This window comes from Panthera uncia, chromosome C2 (genome assembly GCF_023721935.1).
Source record: "Panthera uncia isolate 11264 chromosome C2, Puncia_PCG_1.0, whole genome shotgun sequence".
In the NCBI taxonomy this organism is placed as follows: Eukaryota; Metazoa; Chordata; class Mammalia; order Carnivora; family Felidae; genus Panthera; species Panthera uncia.
Genome location: NC_064810.1, coordinates 77,498,568 through 77,513,718, shown reverse-complemented (window position 1 = coordinate 77,513,718; position 15,151 = coordinate 77,498,568). Strand labels below are relative to the sequence as shown.

The 15,151-nt window shown below is 39.2% G+C and overlaps 1 protein-coding gene across 9 annotated transcripts in view; it reads left to right on the top strand.

Annotated features, from left to right (window-relative positions):
- The window catches only part of LPP (LIM domain containing preferred translocation partner in lipoma), a 679,983-nt gene that overhangs the window by 287,954 nt on the left and 376,878 nt on the right, over positions 1-15,151 (top strand). For all 9 annotated transcript variants that reach the window (XM_049629520.1, XM_049629513.1, XM_049629514.1 and 6 more), the window contains one exon: positions 12,184-12,296. In XM_049629520.1, the coding sequence (XP_049485477.1) occupies positions 12,184-12,296 (113 nt within the window). The remainder of the gene's footprint in view (positions 1-12,183; positions 12,297-15,151) is intronic.

Sequence of the window (15,151 nt, the reverse complement as noted above, 5' to 3'; positions counted from 1 at the left end):
AAAAAGGAAGCTCTGTGGAATTTCACTGCTGCTGATCATTGAGCGTGGATTACTGCCCTACCTGTGCTGCAGTCAGCCTGGATTGAGTTGAAGATATTTTACATCTTCCTGATCCATCTATCCTAGGTCTCCTAAATAGTAAGAGCTTCTTCTCTTCATCATAGTCTCCTGAAGTCGGAGGGACACAACAAGTTCCCTCCTTATTCCCAAGAGGTCTCAGATTCTCACACTGAATCTGTCATGTACTGTGGCAAATGGGTCCTCAGCTGGAAGTTAAGAGATTTGGGGGTCCCAGTGGGTTTTTTGATATGGTTCTATGCCATTTGACTGTTTCCCTTTACTACACAGGTCAAGAATTCCTCCAGCTGTAGGACAAAGTTATTAGGCTAGGGAAGTTACTTTTTTCCCCCCTAAAATTTAAAACTAAATTTTGAATTTTCATTCTGGAATAATTTCAGATTTTACACAAACACTGAAAAATAGTAGGAAGGATTTTCACTGAGTCTTCATCCAGTTGCTTCCATTATTGATATCTTACACAATCACAGTACAGGGACCAAAGCCAGGTAATTAGCACACTGACACAATACTACTAACTAATACGTAGACTTGATTTAGATTTCGTGAACTGTCCTATTAATATCCTTTTTCCAATCTAGGATCTTATCCAGAGTCACAAGCTGCATTTGGTTGTCTTGTCTCCTTAGTCTTCTTTAACTTAGGCCAGTTTCTCAGTCTTTGTTTTTCATGGAGGTCAATGACTGTTAACCAGGGCTACACATCAGAATCCGCCAGAGAGCTCATCAAGATGCTTGTATCTCGATCCCAGCCCCAGAGATTCTGATTTAAGGAGTCTAGAGTGGGGCCTGGGTGCATGTTGTCGAAGACAATGAGCCTTGAGATTCGGATCCACACCCTCAGTTAAAAGTCGGATTTGTTTCAACACCTCAAGAAGTGACATTTTGAGATTCTGTCCATGTGACATCTGTCCTTCCTCTTCCTTCATTTCCCTGTTCCTCCTCCATTCCCAATTCTCATTGATGAGAAAAGTTCTGACTCTCCAAAATTCCAAGAGGACTTTTGAAGAGGTTTCTAGATACCTCGTGGGTTACAACCTGTATACAGATCTTTTATTGTAGAAGAAAGATCAAATAAAATACATATGATGCAGTGTTTCTGGAGCTAGGATGTCCCCATAAGCAGGAGATGACTTAGGGATATGGACTCAGGGCCTGTATCTTGAGGACATCTCTGAGTAAGGTAACGTGTAAAAATACCACCACTACCACTGAGCAAAACTCAGTGACTATTTTAAGACTGATGTTATTAAGCTTGTCCAACTTTTGGCACCTTGGAGGACCTATGACCCTCCTCCCCGCCCCCCGGTACTGTACTGTATTGACCTTATGTCAATAATTGGAAAGAGGCAAAGTTGTCCATGGTAAAAATGCATGTGTTCATTCTTTCAGAGTTTAATTCAGTTTAATGGAATATAGATTTATAATAATGACAATTTATAAAAACAATATTACTGCTACTTCTTAAAATCTCCCATGTGTTGCATAAGCTTTATATAGAGATTAGAAAGACACAGAGTCTGTCTTCAAGGAGCTTATAGGCTAGTGGGAGAAACCAATAGATACACAATTAAACTCAAAAAGAGCAGAATACTTGCTCTAATAGAGCTAAATCAGGAAAGCAGTATATTGTCTTTGAAGTGGAAATGGTTTACTCTTTCCATAAAAGAGTGATAGAATAAGTTAGTTGAGATATTTCAAGTGTTTTTGTTGTGAAACCACACTCCTTCAGGCTTCATCACCATCTTTGGTGGGAGAGTAAATTTCTGGCCTCAATGGCGACCACAGGGTGATGTCCTGTCTCCAAAGGAAAGGTGTATTTTTGGAGTCCTCTCTCAACACACTGATATTTGTTTTACAGCTTCCTTTTTCAGTGGTAAATTAAGATTCCCCCTCCCCCCTAGACTGTTGCCTCATTCTCTGTCCACAACATGATTTTTTTATTTTTATTTCAATTTTGAACTGAGAGAACTTCACTTTTTGCTATTGAGGCTGAAGATAATCTCAATAGCTGCTAGAAGATTGATGTGTAGGCTTAAGTCATTGCCCTATTCATTTGGAGTGCCCATCTCTGGAAGTCAATGTATATGGTATGGTTTGCTGTTTGGGTCACAAATGACCATATCTTGTAAGACATAACACTTGGGGGATTAAAAATGCTAGTTCTGGTTCTAGGCCATTTGCAGAACCGGACTATCTTCCTAATTTCATATTATTTGAAAATCATTCGGTGCTTTGGACTAAGAGATTGAATGTGTTTTTCAACAAGTGGAAACCACAGTATAATAGAGAAATGAGGTGTGATTCGATGGGATGCACTCGTGTGTTTCACCTTCTTACAGACAGTTTACTTGTGTCTAAGCATGAGGACTGTTGAACTCAATGAAGACCCAGGGATGCTGTATTAGCTAAATGTAGAGTGAAACCATCCATTTGAAAATCAGGAAGACTTCATCTACTTTAGGATCATAATTCTTCTTGCTTTTAATTTGAGAATCACAATGAACATTTCAAGCTAAGTTATTTAGAAAGATGACGGAGACATTACATTTGGGCTTGGGTAAATATAGTGGCACATTAAAATTAAACTCTGGGTTTGAGTAGATTCTGCGATTCATTTCACAGTGTCTTCCTTTTGATTTTTAAAAAATGCATGTCTGTAATTCACATTTATTGTAGAACAGTTGAATCAAAAGGAGAGGGAATAAAAGGAAGAAAAAAAATAGGACCATGTGATAAGTGCTATTCAGTAGCCCACCTTTTTCCTCACATGATATGTCAAAGTTTTTCATGTTCTTCTCCCAGATACTCCATGACTCACTCCCTCGCTAGATTAAGTCGTTGTTCAAATGCCACATTGGTTAGGCATTTCCTAACCTTTCTCTTAAAAATTGTGGCGTTCCACCTCCACCCTAGTACTCCCTTGATTTCCCTTGCTCCGTATTTCCATGGTGCTAATCATGATTTGATATTATGTTTTCTTTAATCTATTTTTTTAAGTATTCTTCTCCTTCTGATAGAATATAAATTCTGTGAGTCCAGCACTTTTTATATATATTTTTGTTCTTGTTTGACTTCCGCCCTCTTGTCTAGAATGATTCCTGACACATAAGAGGTACTCAATCAATGAATAAATTGATGTCAGTTCTAGATCAACATCATCATTTTGATGGCTACACAGTTTACCAGTGTGTGATTGACCACAGTTGGTTTTTTTTTTTTACCAGTACTTCATTGATGAACATTCTGATTATTTCTATTATATTTCATTGTGATGGAGATTCTTTAACATGCTTCTCTATGTAGTCCTCAGTCGCTTCTTTTGTAGGATAATTTATTAAAAGTAGTGTTGCTGTACCAAAGCGTATACACATTTTTAAGGCTTTTGACACCTGTTGTCAGATTTTCTTGAGAAAAGTCTTATCCTCAACATTCGTCTGTTTATATATGAATAGCATATGAAAGTATGAATTTTCGTATGCCATCATCAATAGTGCATTTGTCACTGTTTTTAATCTTTGTCCTCTCATTTAAATGACATTGCCTTGAAAATTAAGTACTATAAGAATCAACCGTTTGTGTGTTAGTTAAGCAGCATAAAATACAAGGAATAGAAAGGTGAATTTTCTAATGTATAATAAAAGCACGAACTCCAAAAATGTCAAGTGTTGGAGCTGAAGAATTGGAATCACTTGGTTCAGGTGACATGTCTTCTCATTGACAGATGAAGATGCCTCTTTTAATGGAGCTGGTGGTGTTGCCATTTGGATGAGGAGGACAGAGAACCAAGAATGCCTAACCTTGCCCTCATAATTATCCCCTCTCCCAGAGAGTTCTTAAAGGGGCTGAATACTCAAGGAACAGGAGCAGAATGGGAATATAGGAACCCACTTTATTAATAGCTCCACGGGGCTTAATCGCTCTCTAGGACAGAGGTCACACTGAGATTGTACACAGGCTTTGGTTCTAGGAATCAGCGGGCTTTTTATCCTCTTTCTACTGCAGACAACATGGTGATTAGATCAGGGCAATTCCTTTCATATTTTTAGCTACAACCAATGGATCGTAAATAGGTTGAGAAGTCTGAGCGGTGTTGCATTAAATGAGACTTATCCTTAATGTTGTTTGTTTGTTTGTTTGTTTGTTTTGACCTCTGCCATGTCCCAGTGTTTCCTGGTGGTTTTGAAAACCTTATTCAGCTCAATATTTGCAGGTGACACATTTCTAGGTACAGAAAATTTCTCTTTGGTTTTGTGTATACATGTGATTTTAAAAATAGCATATGATTTCACTCAGATGAGGAATTTAAGAAATAAAACAAATGAACAAAGGAGAAAAGAGACCAACCCCGAAATAGTCTCTTAACTACAGAGAACAAACTGATGGTTAACAGAGGGGGGTGTAGAGGGGATGAGTGAAATAGGGGATGGGGATTAAGAGCATACTTACCGTGATGAGCACTGATTAATGTATAGAATTGTTGAATCACTATACTGTTCACTTGAAACTAATATAATACTGTATGCTAACTATACTGGAAGTAAAAAATATATATGTATGTATATAAATGGGTAAAATAATGGCAGGTTAAAATTTTGTATAATGGAAAGTAAATTTCTTTTCCACTCTTGTTCCCTAGTGGCAAAATTAGCTTTTTCATAGAGGCAACTTGCTGTTAACAATTTCTTAGGAATCCATGTAAAACATACTTCATGACAACACAAGCATATATAGCATCACACAAATGATACCATTATCCATTTTGTCCTATACTGTGAATGCCTCATTTTTTTAAAAGTCAACTCAATACCAAACGTGCGACTTGAACGCACGATCCCAACATCAAGAGTCACAGGCTCTATTGACTGAGTCAGCCAGGTGCCCTGAGAATGCTCCATTTTTAAAGTATTTTACTCAGTGTGCTTTCTGGTGTAGTTTTCTTGGTGGCAAGTGTGTTTAATATAAAGAGAAGATGGCGTTGAGGGTGAAATTCCAAAGGGTCTTTAGTTGCTTTGTTTTGTAATAAATTGCCTCTCTGAGGAGAATGCTGTAAGGGTGACCCAACTCAGTCACCTTACGGAGGCTGCTGCTCCTGTCACGTTTGCTTTATCTTCTGCTCACTGTCTTTACTCACCCTATGCGGAGAGTTTTGCCTTCTCAGACCTGGCCTCCTGCGTAGGCAGCTGAGTTGCCATCTTGTGCATAAGTGGAAAGCAAGAAGAATCGTCACCTGTTACGTAGGCATTGTCCAAGTCATATGGAAATTAGCTTGGTGACACTTCAGCTGTGGGTCGAAACCCATTTGTGGGTCACCGTTACTTCAGCGGTGGTTATTCCACCAGGAATAACCAACACTTTTGAAATAAATACATGTAATGGAAGTTTCAATGTGCATTCCATGTGGTAAGTATGGTTTCATGCGACCCTTGTTTCAGATATACATGTGCTTATACATGTCCAAGCAGGTAGTATTGCAGCTTGATAGAAAAGGTTGTTTCTTTGCTCTGGGTTGTGGTCAAAAAAGGTTCAGAGTCACTGTTTTAACTGCTTTGATCTGCAGAGTCACACAGGGAAGTGGATATTGTTATCTTCATTTCATAGGTGAGGTAACCTGACCCTGAGATGGTAGCATTGCTCTTTCTCAGGTAAAGGGTAGAGCTGTGGCTTGTTTTTCAAGTTGTTAGGCTTGGCACTTTGTATTCTTTTCTTTTGAACATATTTCCATGCTCTATTCATTACTGTAAACGGAAACGAATAACTGCTTTTACTCGAAGCTTACGACTTGGTGACTGTAATTGTATTTTTTCACATGTGTGTGCGTGTGTGTTTTCCAGCCCAATCTCTTGTACACTCATAATTTAAATACTTAACTCGGGAAGTCCCTAAGTGGTTTTATTTATATTTACCTTAAAGTTTATTGCCTTAAACAACCAAAAATTATCCCCATCAGAAAGTTGGAGAAGCAACAGTTGCCAACCCAAGGAGCCGTAAAGCCATGTCCCTCCATGTACTGTGCATGGATCTGTGTCATCATCCCGCAAGCATATTAAAAATGCAGAACCTCAGGCCTCACCCCACAGCTGCTGAATCAGAGTCTGCGTTTTATCTAGATACCCTTGGCCATTTGAACGTTGACATTTGAACAACATGTAAGGCATCAGGCCATTCAACCAAACGAACATCAATTGAGTGATGAAATGGCTTCTTATATAGTTATTCAGCCTACGTTTACGGAGAGTGGCCCACACTTTATGCCAGGATGTGGAGATAGAATGAGAAATTATAAGTGGGCTCTATTGGTTAGGAGCTTCCATTCTCAGTAGGAGAGAATGGCCATGAACATCTAGGTGCAACCAAGTATTAGAGATGCTGGTGAGGCACAGACGGGCTACTGTGTGAATCCCTGTGTATGTGTGTAGGTTTACACGGATGTTGGAAGAAGAAAAAGAATGATGCTTTTTTAGTTTTTTTTTGTTTTTTGCTTTTTTTTAACTATAGTAAATGAGTTCAGACTTCACTGATGATCTGAGTTTAATTATTCTTTGGGCTTTTTCACTACAATCACATATCACCCTTAATTTGTAAACTTCTTTGCTGGTCAGTTCTTGTTATTTTTTTTCCCCTCTGATGGGGGCCTACCTTTATTTCATGAAGGGATAAGTGAGTTCTGCATTCAGGTGGATAGATGCCTTTCATATATGCCCAAACGACGTTACTAGGGCAACTACTCAGCTCCTAGCGGGTAGCCATATATGCTTCTCAATGCTATTGCCTTTTTAGCCCTATACTGGGAAGGGTAGCTGGAGAAAGTATGCATCCCTGGGTGCTTGGGAGATTTTCCTCACTGGCTTTTCAAGTTAATGATACGCATTACAGGCTATATGGTGAAAGTAAGTTGGCAGAAAGTAGTATTTGAGAATCGGGGCTATATACTTTTGCACGATTCACCCTTTAATTGACCCATGGTGCTACCCCTGACAAAAAGCAAAAATCTGTTGACTATTAGCTAAATTGTTTGGGATGATAGGGAGCAAATTAAGTGAGATACTTCCTAGCTTCTCTCTAATGCAGAGTGAGGATTCGTTTCTAGCTCCATATTTCACTAGCTGTGTAACTTCAAGTAAACTATTGTACCTGGCAAGTGAGAGATAAATGTGCATTGCATGTGAGTAGGCTTTGGATGGTGAGGAGAAGGGGAAGGAGGAAAGCAGGTGTGTAGGCTTGTGGCTCTGACTACCCTCCTTCTTCTAAGACTAGATGTTTCTCTCTTAGATTTTATGGATCCCTGCATTGTCCAAGTTGCCTGATTGGGGGGGGGGGTGTTCTTTTTTGGTTTGCCTGTTTGATTTATTCAGTGTCCCTGTAATTCATAGGGTGTGATAGTTCCATTTGGATTTCCCTGGCAAGCAGAGAGGACAGGCCACGCACTAATGTGAAGGTCTACAGCTAACCATTGCTAGTTGGGAGGTACTGCAGCTGACACCATGTTTTTCTTTAGGAGGGTCACCAGCTAAGCTTCAAAATCAGACACTCTTTCTTTCTTTTTTTTTTATTTTATTTTATTTAGAGAGAGAGAGTGAGACTGAGATTTGGGGAGAGGGGCAGAGGGGGAGAGAGAATCATAAGCAGTCTGAGCACAGAGCCCACTGAGGGGCTCAATCCCATGACCCTGGGATCATGACCTGAGCTGAAATCAAAAGTCGGACGCTCAACTTACTGAAGCACTCAGGCGCCCCATCCAGATGCTCTTTCATTGTTTGAAAACATCTGTAAGGTTGGAAAGGTTCCCCTCCCACAACACACACATACACAAACACACACACACGCTCACACATGCACACACACACACACACACACACTCTGTTCTTTTGTTCTTTCCATTTTGCCATCTTACTTAAACATGGAAATATGACTTCTCTCTTAAGTGGATTTGTTTTTCCTGCAACTTAGAAGCATTTTCCTTTGTTTAGTGGCCTATTAAAATGGTGACCCATAAATCAGAAATCTTGTAATAGTTCTTAGTCTGGTTTAAGGTAATTATTAAGAGCTTTTCATTCCTACCAACTCAACTAGTTATGGACTAGTCCACAGGACCTATTTTCTATCCTTTATCAATGTGTGTATCGGTTTTTTACACATCATTTTAAAATGTGAGCTCCACTCTAAAGAATGAAGGAAGAAGCCTATGATGGTCGAGCTTGAAGAACTGCAAATTATGTGATAATTATTATAAGCTTATTACTAGAACTTTTAAAAATCTTAATCTAATTTCAGCCTAGAATAAATAGTCTAGATCTTGGTTGTTTTCAACTCATTTCTTTTAAAAATGCATTGTCTTCCTTTTCTGTTCCTTTTCACCCTCCCAGGATTGTCACCAACTTGTGCCTCACTATATATTTAATTTTTATGACAAAAATTTAGTTGGGAAGGATATACAATTGACTTTTGAATGGTAGAGAGCTAAGGGCATCGACCCCATGCCGTTGAAAATCTGCCTATGTCTTCTGACTCTCCCAAATGTTGACTGCTAATAACTATTGTTTTTTTTTTTTTTTAATTTTTTTATTTGTTGGGGCGCCTGGGTGGCTCAGTTGGTTAAACGTCTGACTTCGGCTCAGGTCATGATCTTGCAGTTTGTGAGTTCGAGCCCCGCATCGGGCTCTGTGTGGAAGCTCGGAGCCAGGAGCCTGCTTCGGATTCTGTGTCTCCCTCTCTCTTTGCCCCTCCCCTACTCACACTCTGTCTGTCTGTCTGTCTCTCTCTCTGTCTCAAAAATAAAATAAAACATTAAAAATATTAAAAATTTAAAATATTTAATATTTATTAAAATATTAATATTTTAATGTTTTATTTTATTTTTGAGAGAGAGAGACACTGTGTGAGTGGGGGACGGGCAGAGAGAGGGAGATACAGAATCTGAAGCAGGCTCCAGGCTCCAAGCTATCAGCACAGAGCCCGTCGTGGGGCTTGAATTCACGAACCATGAGATCATGAACTGAGCTGAAGTCGGACGTTTAACCGACTGAGCCACCCAGGCACCCCTACTGATAACTGCTGTTGATCAGAAGCCTCACCACTGATATGAACAGTTGGTTGACACATATTTTGTATGTTATATGTGTCATATACTGTATTCTTATAATCAAGTAAGCTAGGGAAAAGAAAATGTTAAGAAAATTATAAGGAAGAAAAAATATATTTACAGGACTGTACTGTACAAAATTTGTAAGTTGGCCTATGTAGTTCAAACCCATGTTTTTCAAAGATCAACTATGGTTGGAAGAGACTGCAGAGACAACCAGTTGTATTTTTTATTCCAAGACTAATTTCCTGAGAATGTGGACTATTTGTGTCGCTTTCACGGGCCTCTGTTTCTAACTTTATAATACGATCTCCAGATTCTATTTACTTCTTATCCTGTTTAATGCTCTGACATTTCTCTGTGACATAATAAAATGGGGTAAAGTATAAGAAGGTGCTCAGAAATTGTCTTTTAAATTATGCATGAAGACGACCTAGGTCCAGATAGAACATTTGGACCAGAAAATGAGGCTGTGCACTAGAATTTAGTAGGACTAGTCTCCATGAACCTAGACCTCCTTCGCTGATCACTCAAGATCTCATTGTGAGCCCTTTTCTTGTATGTTTTGACTTTCCAAGGCAGAAAACAACTCGGTGACGATTCATTTTTACTTAGTAGGTGTTAAATATTTTTCAGTGCAGTGTTTGGCCAAAGGAAGGTCAAATTAGTCTCTTGATTCTGACTGCACATTAGAATCATTTGGGTTTTAAAGGAATACTGGCACCTGACGCCTCCCCCCAACTCGCTTTCCCCCAGCCCCAAGATACTGATTGCAATTGGTGTGATGGAGTTTGGGCATCGGCATTTTGAGAAAACTTTCTTGGTGATTCTAGTATGTAGCCAGTGTTTAGAACTACTGGGTAGAGTTACTGAAGGTTTATGAGACTTATAATCCTAATAAGGATATGGACAAAGCACGTCCCTAGATGTGCACACCCAGAAAAGTAAGAGGAATAGAAATATTTCTATATGACATCAGTCATTTAACCTTTCTAATCCTATAGGGTCTAAAAATGCAGTGGTTCTCAAAGTGTCGTCCCAGACCAATAGCATCAGCATCACCTGGGAGTTTATTAGAAATGAAAATTCTCAGGGGGCACCTGCATGGCTCAGTTGATTGAGTATCTGACTCAACTTTGGCTCAGGTCATGATCTCGTTCGTGAGTTCAAGGCCCGCATCCAGCTCTGTGCTGACAGTGCAAAGCCTGCTTGGGATTTTCTCTCTCCCTCTCTCTCTACCCTTTCCCTGCTTGCGTGCTCTCTCTCTCTCTCTCTGTCTCTGTCTCTCTCTCTCTCTCACACATACACACAAATAAACAAAAATTAAAAAAAAATAAATGCAAATTCTCGGGCCCCACCCTAGACCAACTAAATCAAGAACTCTGAGGGTGGAACACAGCCATCCATGTTTTACCAGACCTTTCCGAGATCCTGATGACCTCTATAAATTTCGAGAACCATCAGGACGAAGGGTTGTAGGACTAATAGGTAGCCTATGAAAATCTTAGCACAGTGGTTTGGTGCATGGTGGGAGTCTAAAAAGCAGAGTACTCTAAATATATAGTGTATTTCACTGCTTTGTAGTCTGAATATGGCCGGAAGCTAGATTAGACAGCTACTCTTCCAACTTGAAGTCTGTTATTTCTAAGGCAAATAGGGGCCAGAGGAACCATCAGAACAATGAGTCAAGGTGTATCAGAACAATGAAATCCAAGCCACCATCCTTCTTCTGTGCAGTTTAGATTTTTTTTTTTTTTGAAGGCTTAAATCATGGTATTTTGGTTCTACCCAAAAGCAACTCATTGAGTGACAGAAACTCCTGCCCTGCTGCTAAGTGTTGAGCAACTGAAATGCAAGGAAAAGCTACTTATTCATGAACATTACTTATTGTTATCTAAAATATTATTTTTAAAAGAAAAAAGGCAAACAGAGATTTTTTTAAATGGAAGTTTCCTATTCCTAATAGAATTTCTTGCAAAGTATTTTTAAAAATTTCCATACCATGAAGCCACAGAGCTTTTAGATTTATGTCTGCACCTCAGACCTTAGAGATTAGGTGCTCTCTTCCAAAAACACGACATTGGTATGCTCTTCTCGTTGGGCAATGATGTTGAACTTTCTTGATATGCTCACCCCTCATCACTTCCTGCCTGGATTGTATATAGATTTTGATATCGGAGGTTTCTTATTCCCCTTCCTCCTAATCTGCCCTGCATGTGCTTTTAGATTAGTCTTTAGTAAATCATACTGCAACCAAATGTTTTCTTGTCAGAAATGCTTGATGGCTCCCCACCGCAAGCATGATAAAATTTGAACTACTTACTAGATGTTCAGCACACTTAAAGAAAAAATTCTTTTTGTCACTGCACTTAGTTTTATTGTTCACTAGTATTCTTTTACATCCCTATGTTTATGCTGTATTATGACTTGCTCCTTATTCTCTAGGCCCTAGATGTTTTAAGCTATGCCTTTGTTCCCCTGTCTTTCTGCCAAGAGTGGACTCGTTGGTCACTGTGAACTGCTGTTCAGGGGCAGTTTAAATGTTCTGGTAAAAGCCTTCCTTGTTGCTCTACCTGGGCATAAGTTTTCCTTTTTCTTAGCTTCCAGAAGAGTCCGTTTCTCCATCTTAATAAATTGTATCTTCTTTTTCCTTTATCTGTGGGTACATTTTTTCCGCCTCTGCTTGATGAAAACTTTACTGAGGGTAAGTACCAAGTCTTACCCACCTCAGCAATTCACCACCCCGAACACCTTCCCTGTTCAAGCTAAACATATCCAACTCCTCCTCCTGTAGGCTAGCTTTTATTTCACTTCTAAGTATCAACTCCTGTCCTCATTCTTCTCAAAATTAAGGCTACCAATTTAACTGAAGGGAACTGTAATAGGGAATAATTGCCATTGAGACAAAACAATGATGCGTCAAGGCCAATTAAAAAGCAGTAAAATGCCAGCAAATATACGTTTTTTAAGAGTCCTACAAAATTGCGTCTATGTTAATTTCATGTGTGCATTTCCTTTCTGTAGGTGATTTTCTTCCACCCCCACCTCCACCTCTAGATGATCCTGGTGCTCTTCCGTCTGGCTCTGGAAACTTCCCTCCTCCACCACCCCTTGATGAAGGTGCTTTCAGGGCACAGGTAAGATCTGTGGTGGAAGTCATGTTAATAAGCCATGCTAGGAAGCTCATGAATTCAGTGATTGTTTCTGTGGTGGATAAACATTTATCCAGAGCCTAAAGAGAGCTTTACAACTCACAAAGAGCTAAGGTACTTTAATGCAACACGCCCCACTGAAGCTTTGCAGAGTTCTGCTGGCTTGCATTCTGAAGCCCTAGAAATCCTTTCACCTACTAATTTTGTTCTGAAACTGAAAGCCATTTTTTAGGAATGCCATTTGAGAATTCCACGTTTCCTTGTTATCCCAGGGACCAACTGTGCTTTTTTATTGCCTCCTTTCTCTATCCACAAACATTGCATTCTGCGTGGGTAAGAGTGATATTTTAAGGCTCTGGTTGGTCACTGTGGGTCCTAATTGGCCAGCAACATCTTTCTAGCAAAAGCGCCAGCAAACCTTCTTGGGATATTCTTTTCTGAGTGGGGTCAAGTGGGGTTAGGGATGCACATTATAGGATGTATTGATCTTATACAAGTGCTGTGCTCCAGGGAGTGATGATTGCACGCAACCCACGGCTGGAATCAGAAGTAACAGTGGAAGGACTTCTCAGCCTGTAACCTTGTAGAGGCATGGGTGACCAGATGCCACAATGTAGGCAGCTAACTGCTGTTCCTATCAGGAGAGAAAACTAAATAGCAGTGTTATAGAATCATGCTGTCTTTTAGGGGTGATGATGCTATTATAGATATATAGAAGGAAAAATATATATATCCAAAATATTTGGGGAGGAAATTAATGGTGTCTGGTAGTTGCTTCAAAATAATAAGAATAGGGAGCTAATGAGCAAGAAAATAGGTGAAAGAAAGATTAGTGATGAGTTGGTAATTGTTGAGTGTTTGGAGGGAGGTTGATTCTATCTATATTTGGTCTACCTTTACATATGTTTACAATTTCCCACAGTAAGTTTTTTTTTTTTTTTAATTTTAATGTTTGTTTATTTTTGGAGAGAGAGAGACAGAGAGAGACAGAGAGCGAGTGGGGGAAGGGCAGAGAGAGAGGGAGACACTGAATCTGAAGCAGGCTCTAGGCTCTGAGCTGTCAGCACAGAGCCTGACGTGTGTCGAACCCACGAACTCTGAGATCATGACCTGAGCCAAAGTCAGATGCTCAACTGATTGAGCCACCCAGGCTCCCCTCATAGTAAGTTTTAAAGAAGAAAAGCCATGGGAAATCACTGCTTAAATGGTTCAGTCCATTGTCTGGCTTTCTTTCTCCTAAATTTCAGGTTGGGAGAGACAAAGGAAGAAGTGATTCATTCATTCAACAAATATTCCGTGTGCCGGTGTGCGTACCTTTTATAGCATGAGAATTCTGTAGTGAAAAAGACAGACAGGATTCTACCCGCATGAAACTGCCATGTTAGTAAAACTGGTGGATATAAACAAAATAGGTACATTGATTACGAAGAACATTAGAATGAAATCAGGGCTGTGGGTTGGAGGAAAGGGTGATCCAGCGGCCTTGCTGAGAAGGGGACACCTGAGCAACGATTTGGAGTAGGGAGAAGGGAGTAAACCATGTGAGTTTCTTGGGAGTATATTTTCATATGTTAGAACTTAAGTAATAGAAGAAGCTTTTTGTACTATTGAGAAGTTAAAATTAGTGAGTTCCAGTTATAACCAGTGGCCTCCAAGTCCGTTTGGAACCTAGATTTTTCAAAATCCATTAAAAATTTTATGTATTAGATATATATATCGTGGGTTTCCTACAAAAATCTTGACTTTCCTATAAAATCTTGCTGATAAAATGTTGTAAGCTAATAAAATCAAAGCTCAAATGCCACTAATGGATAGGAATCCTACAAAGTTTATATTTATTTTATGCAACAGATAGGTCCCTTGGCAAATAGAAATAATATGATCAATTTTCCTTATTTTTAGTCATCTTTTATTAACAACGAAAAAAAAACCTCTTAAATTTGTCTTGTATATACCTTTGCTCTTATTTGGTCCAGGGCTATTCTTTGCATATTGTTGAATCTATGTAATTAAAAATTTCATTTCGTCTGTTTGCTCTCTTGGAACGTTACAGAAGCTATTTTGTTGCATTTTAAATCTTCAGTTCTTAAAAGCTTGTTTGACCTTGTGACAGAAGACTTGTGTTTGTTCATTGAACAGCTTATTCTAGTTACGTGATTCTCAACAGGTCACGCTGAGTCCGATTTTTCTCATAATTAAAAGTAAGGTAACTGTCTACTACCTCTAGTAACCAAATGAAATACAGATGGATTTGAAATTGGCAAGCTATAATGGCTATCCAGATATTTTGATATAACTATCAGTATATAAAAATAACAACAGTGGTAATGATAAGGCTTTGCCAAAAGGTTTAATGAAGAAGAATTCAAACATGGGCTTTCATAAAAATTACAAAAACTCTTCTCCTCTATGGACCTTTCCTGATAAATGTACCAAAACCATGACTTTGTTTTTTATAAGGAAGGAAATAAACAAAACGCCGGTTGCCATGTTGGCTTATGTTCTTTGCAAAACAGAAGGAAGGACAAAAAATAAAATTGAGTTTGCCAAATGGGAAAGGACACATCTGGTAGGAGAGGCGTGTTATTCTTGAAGATATGGAAGATTGTTGGCAAGTTCAAAAGCACAGGGGTATGCCCTTCCCTTGTGTGAGAATGATAGCGACTTGGCCCTGCTCTGGCCATAGTTGCACCACCTTGGAATATGAACTGTATAATAGAGCCCAAAGTAAGGTAATCGCTGGAGAAAATTTTGCACTTTTTCCTCTCGGCCCTGGTGAAACTTCAGGTTGCCAAGTCCAAATTATAGCTAGTGAATGTGTTTTTATGTAGAAGTCTGTT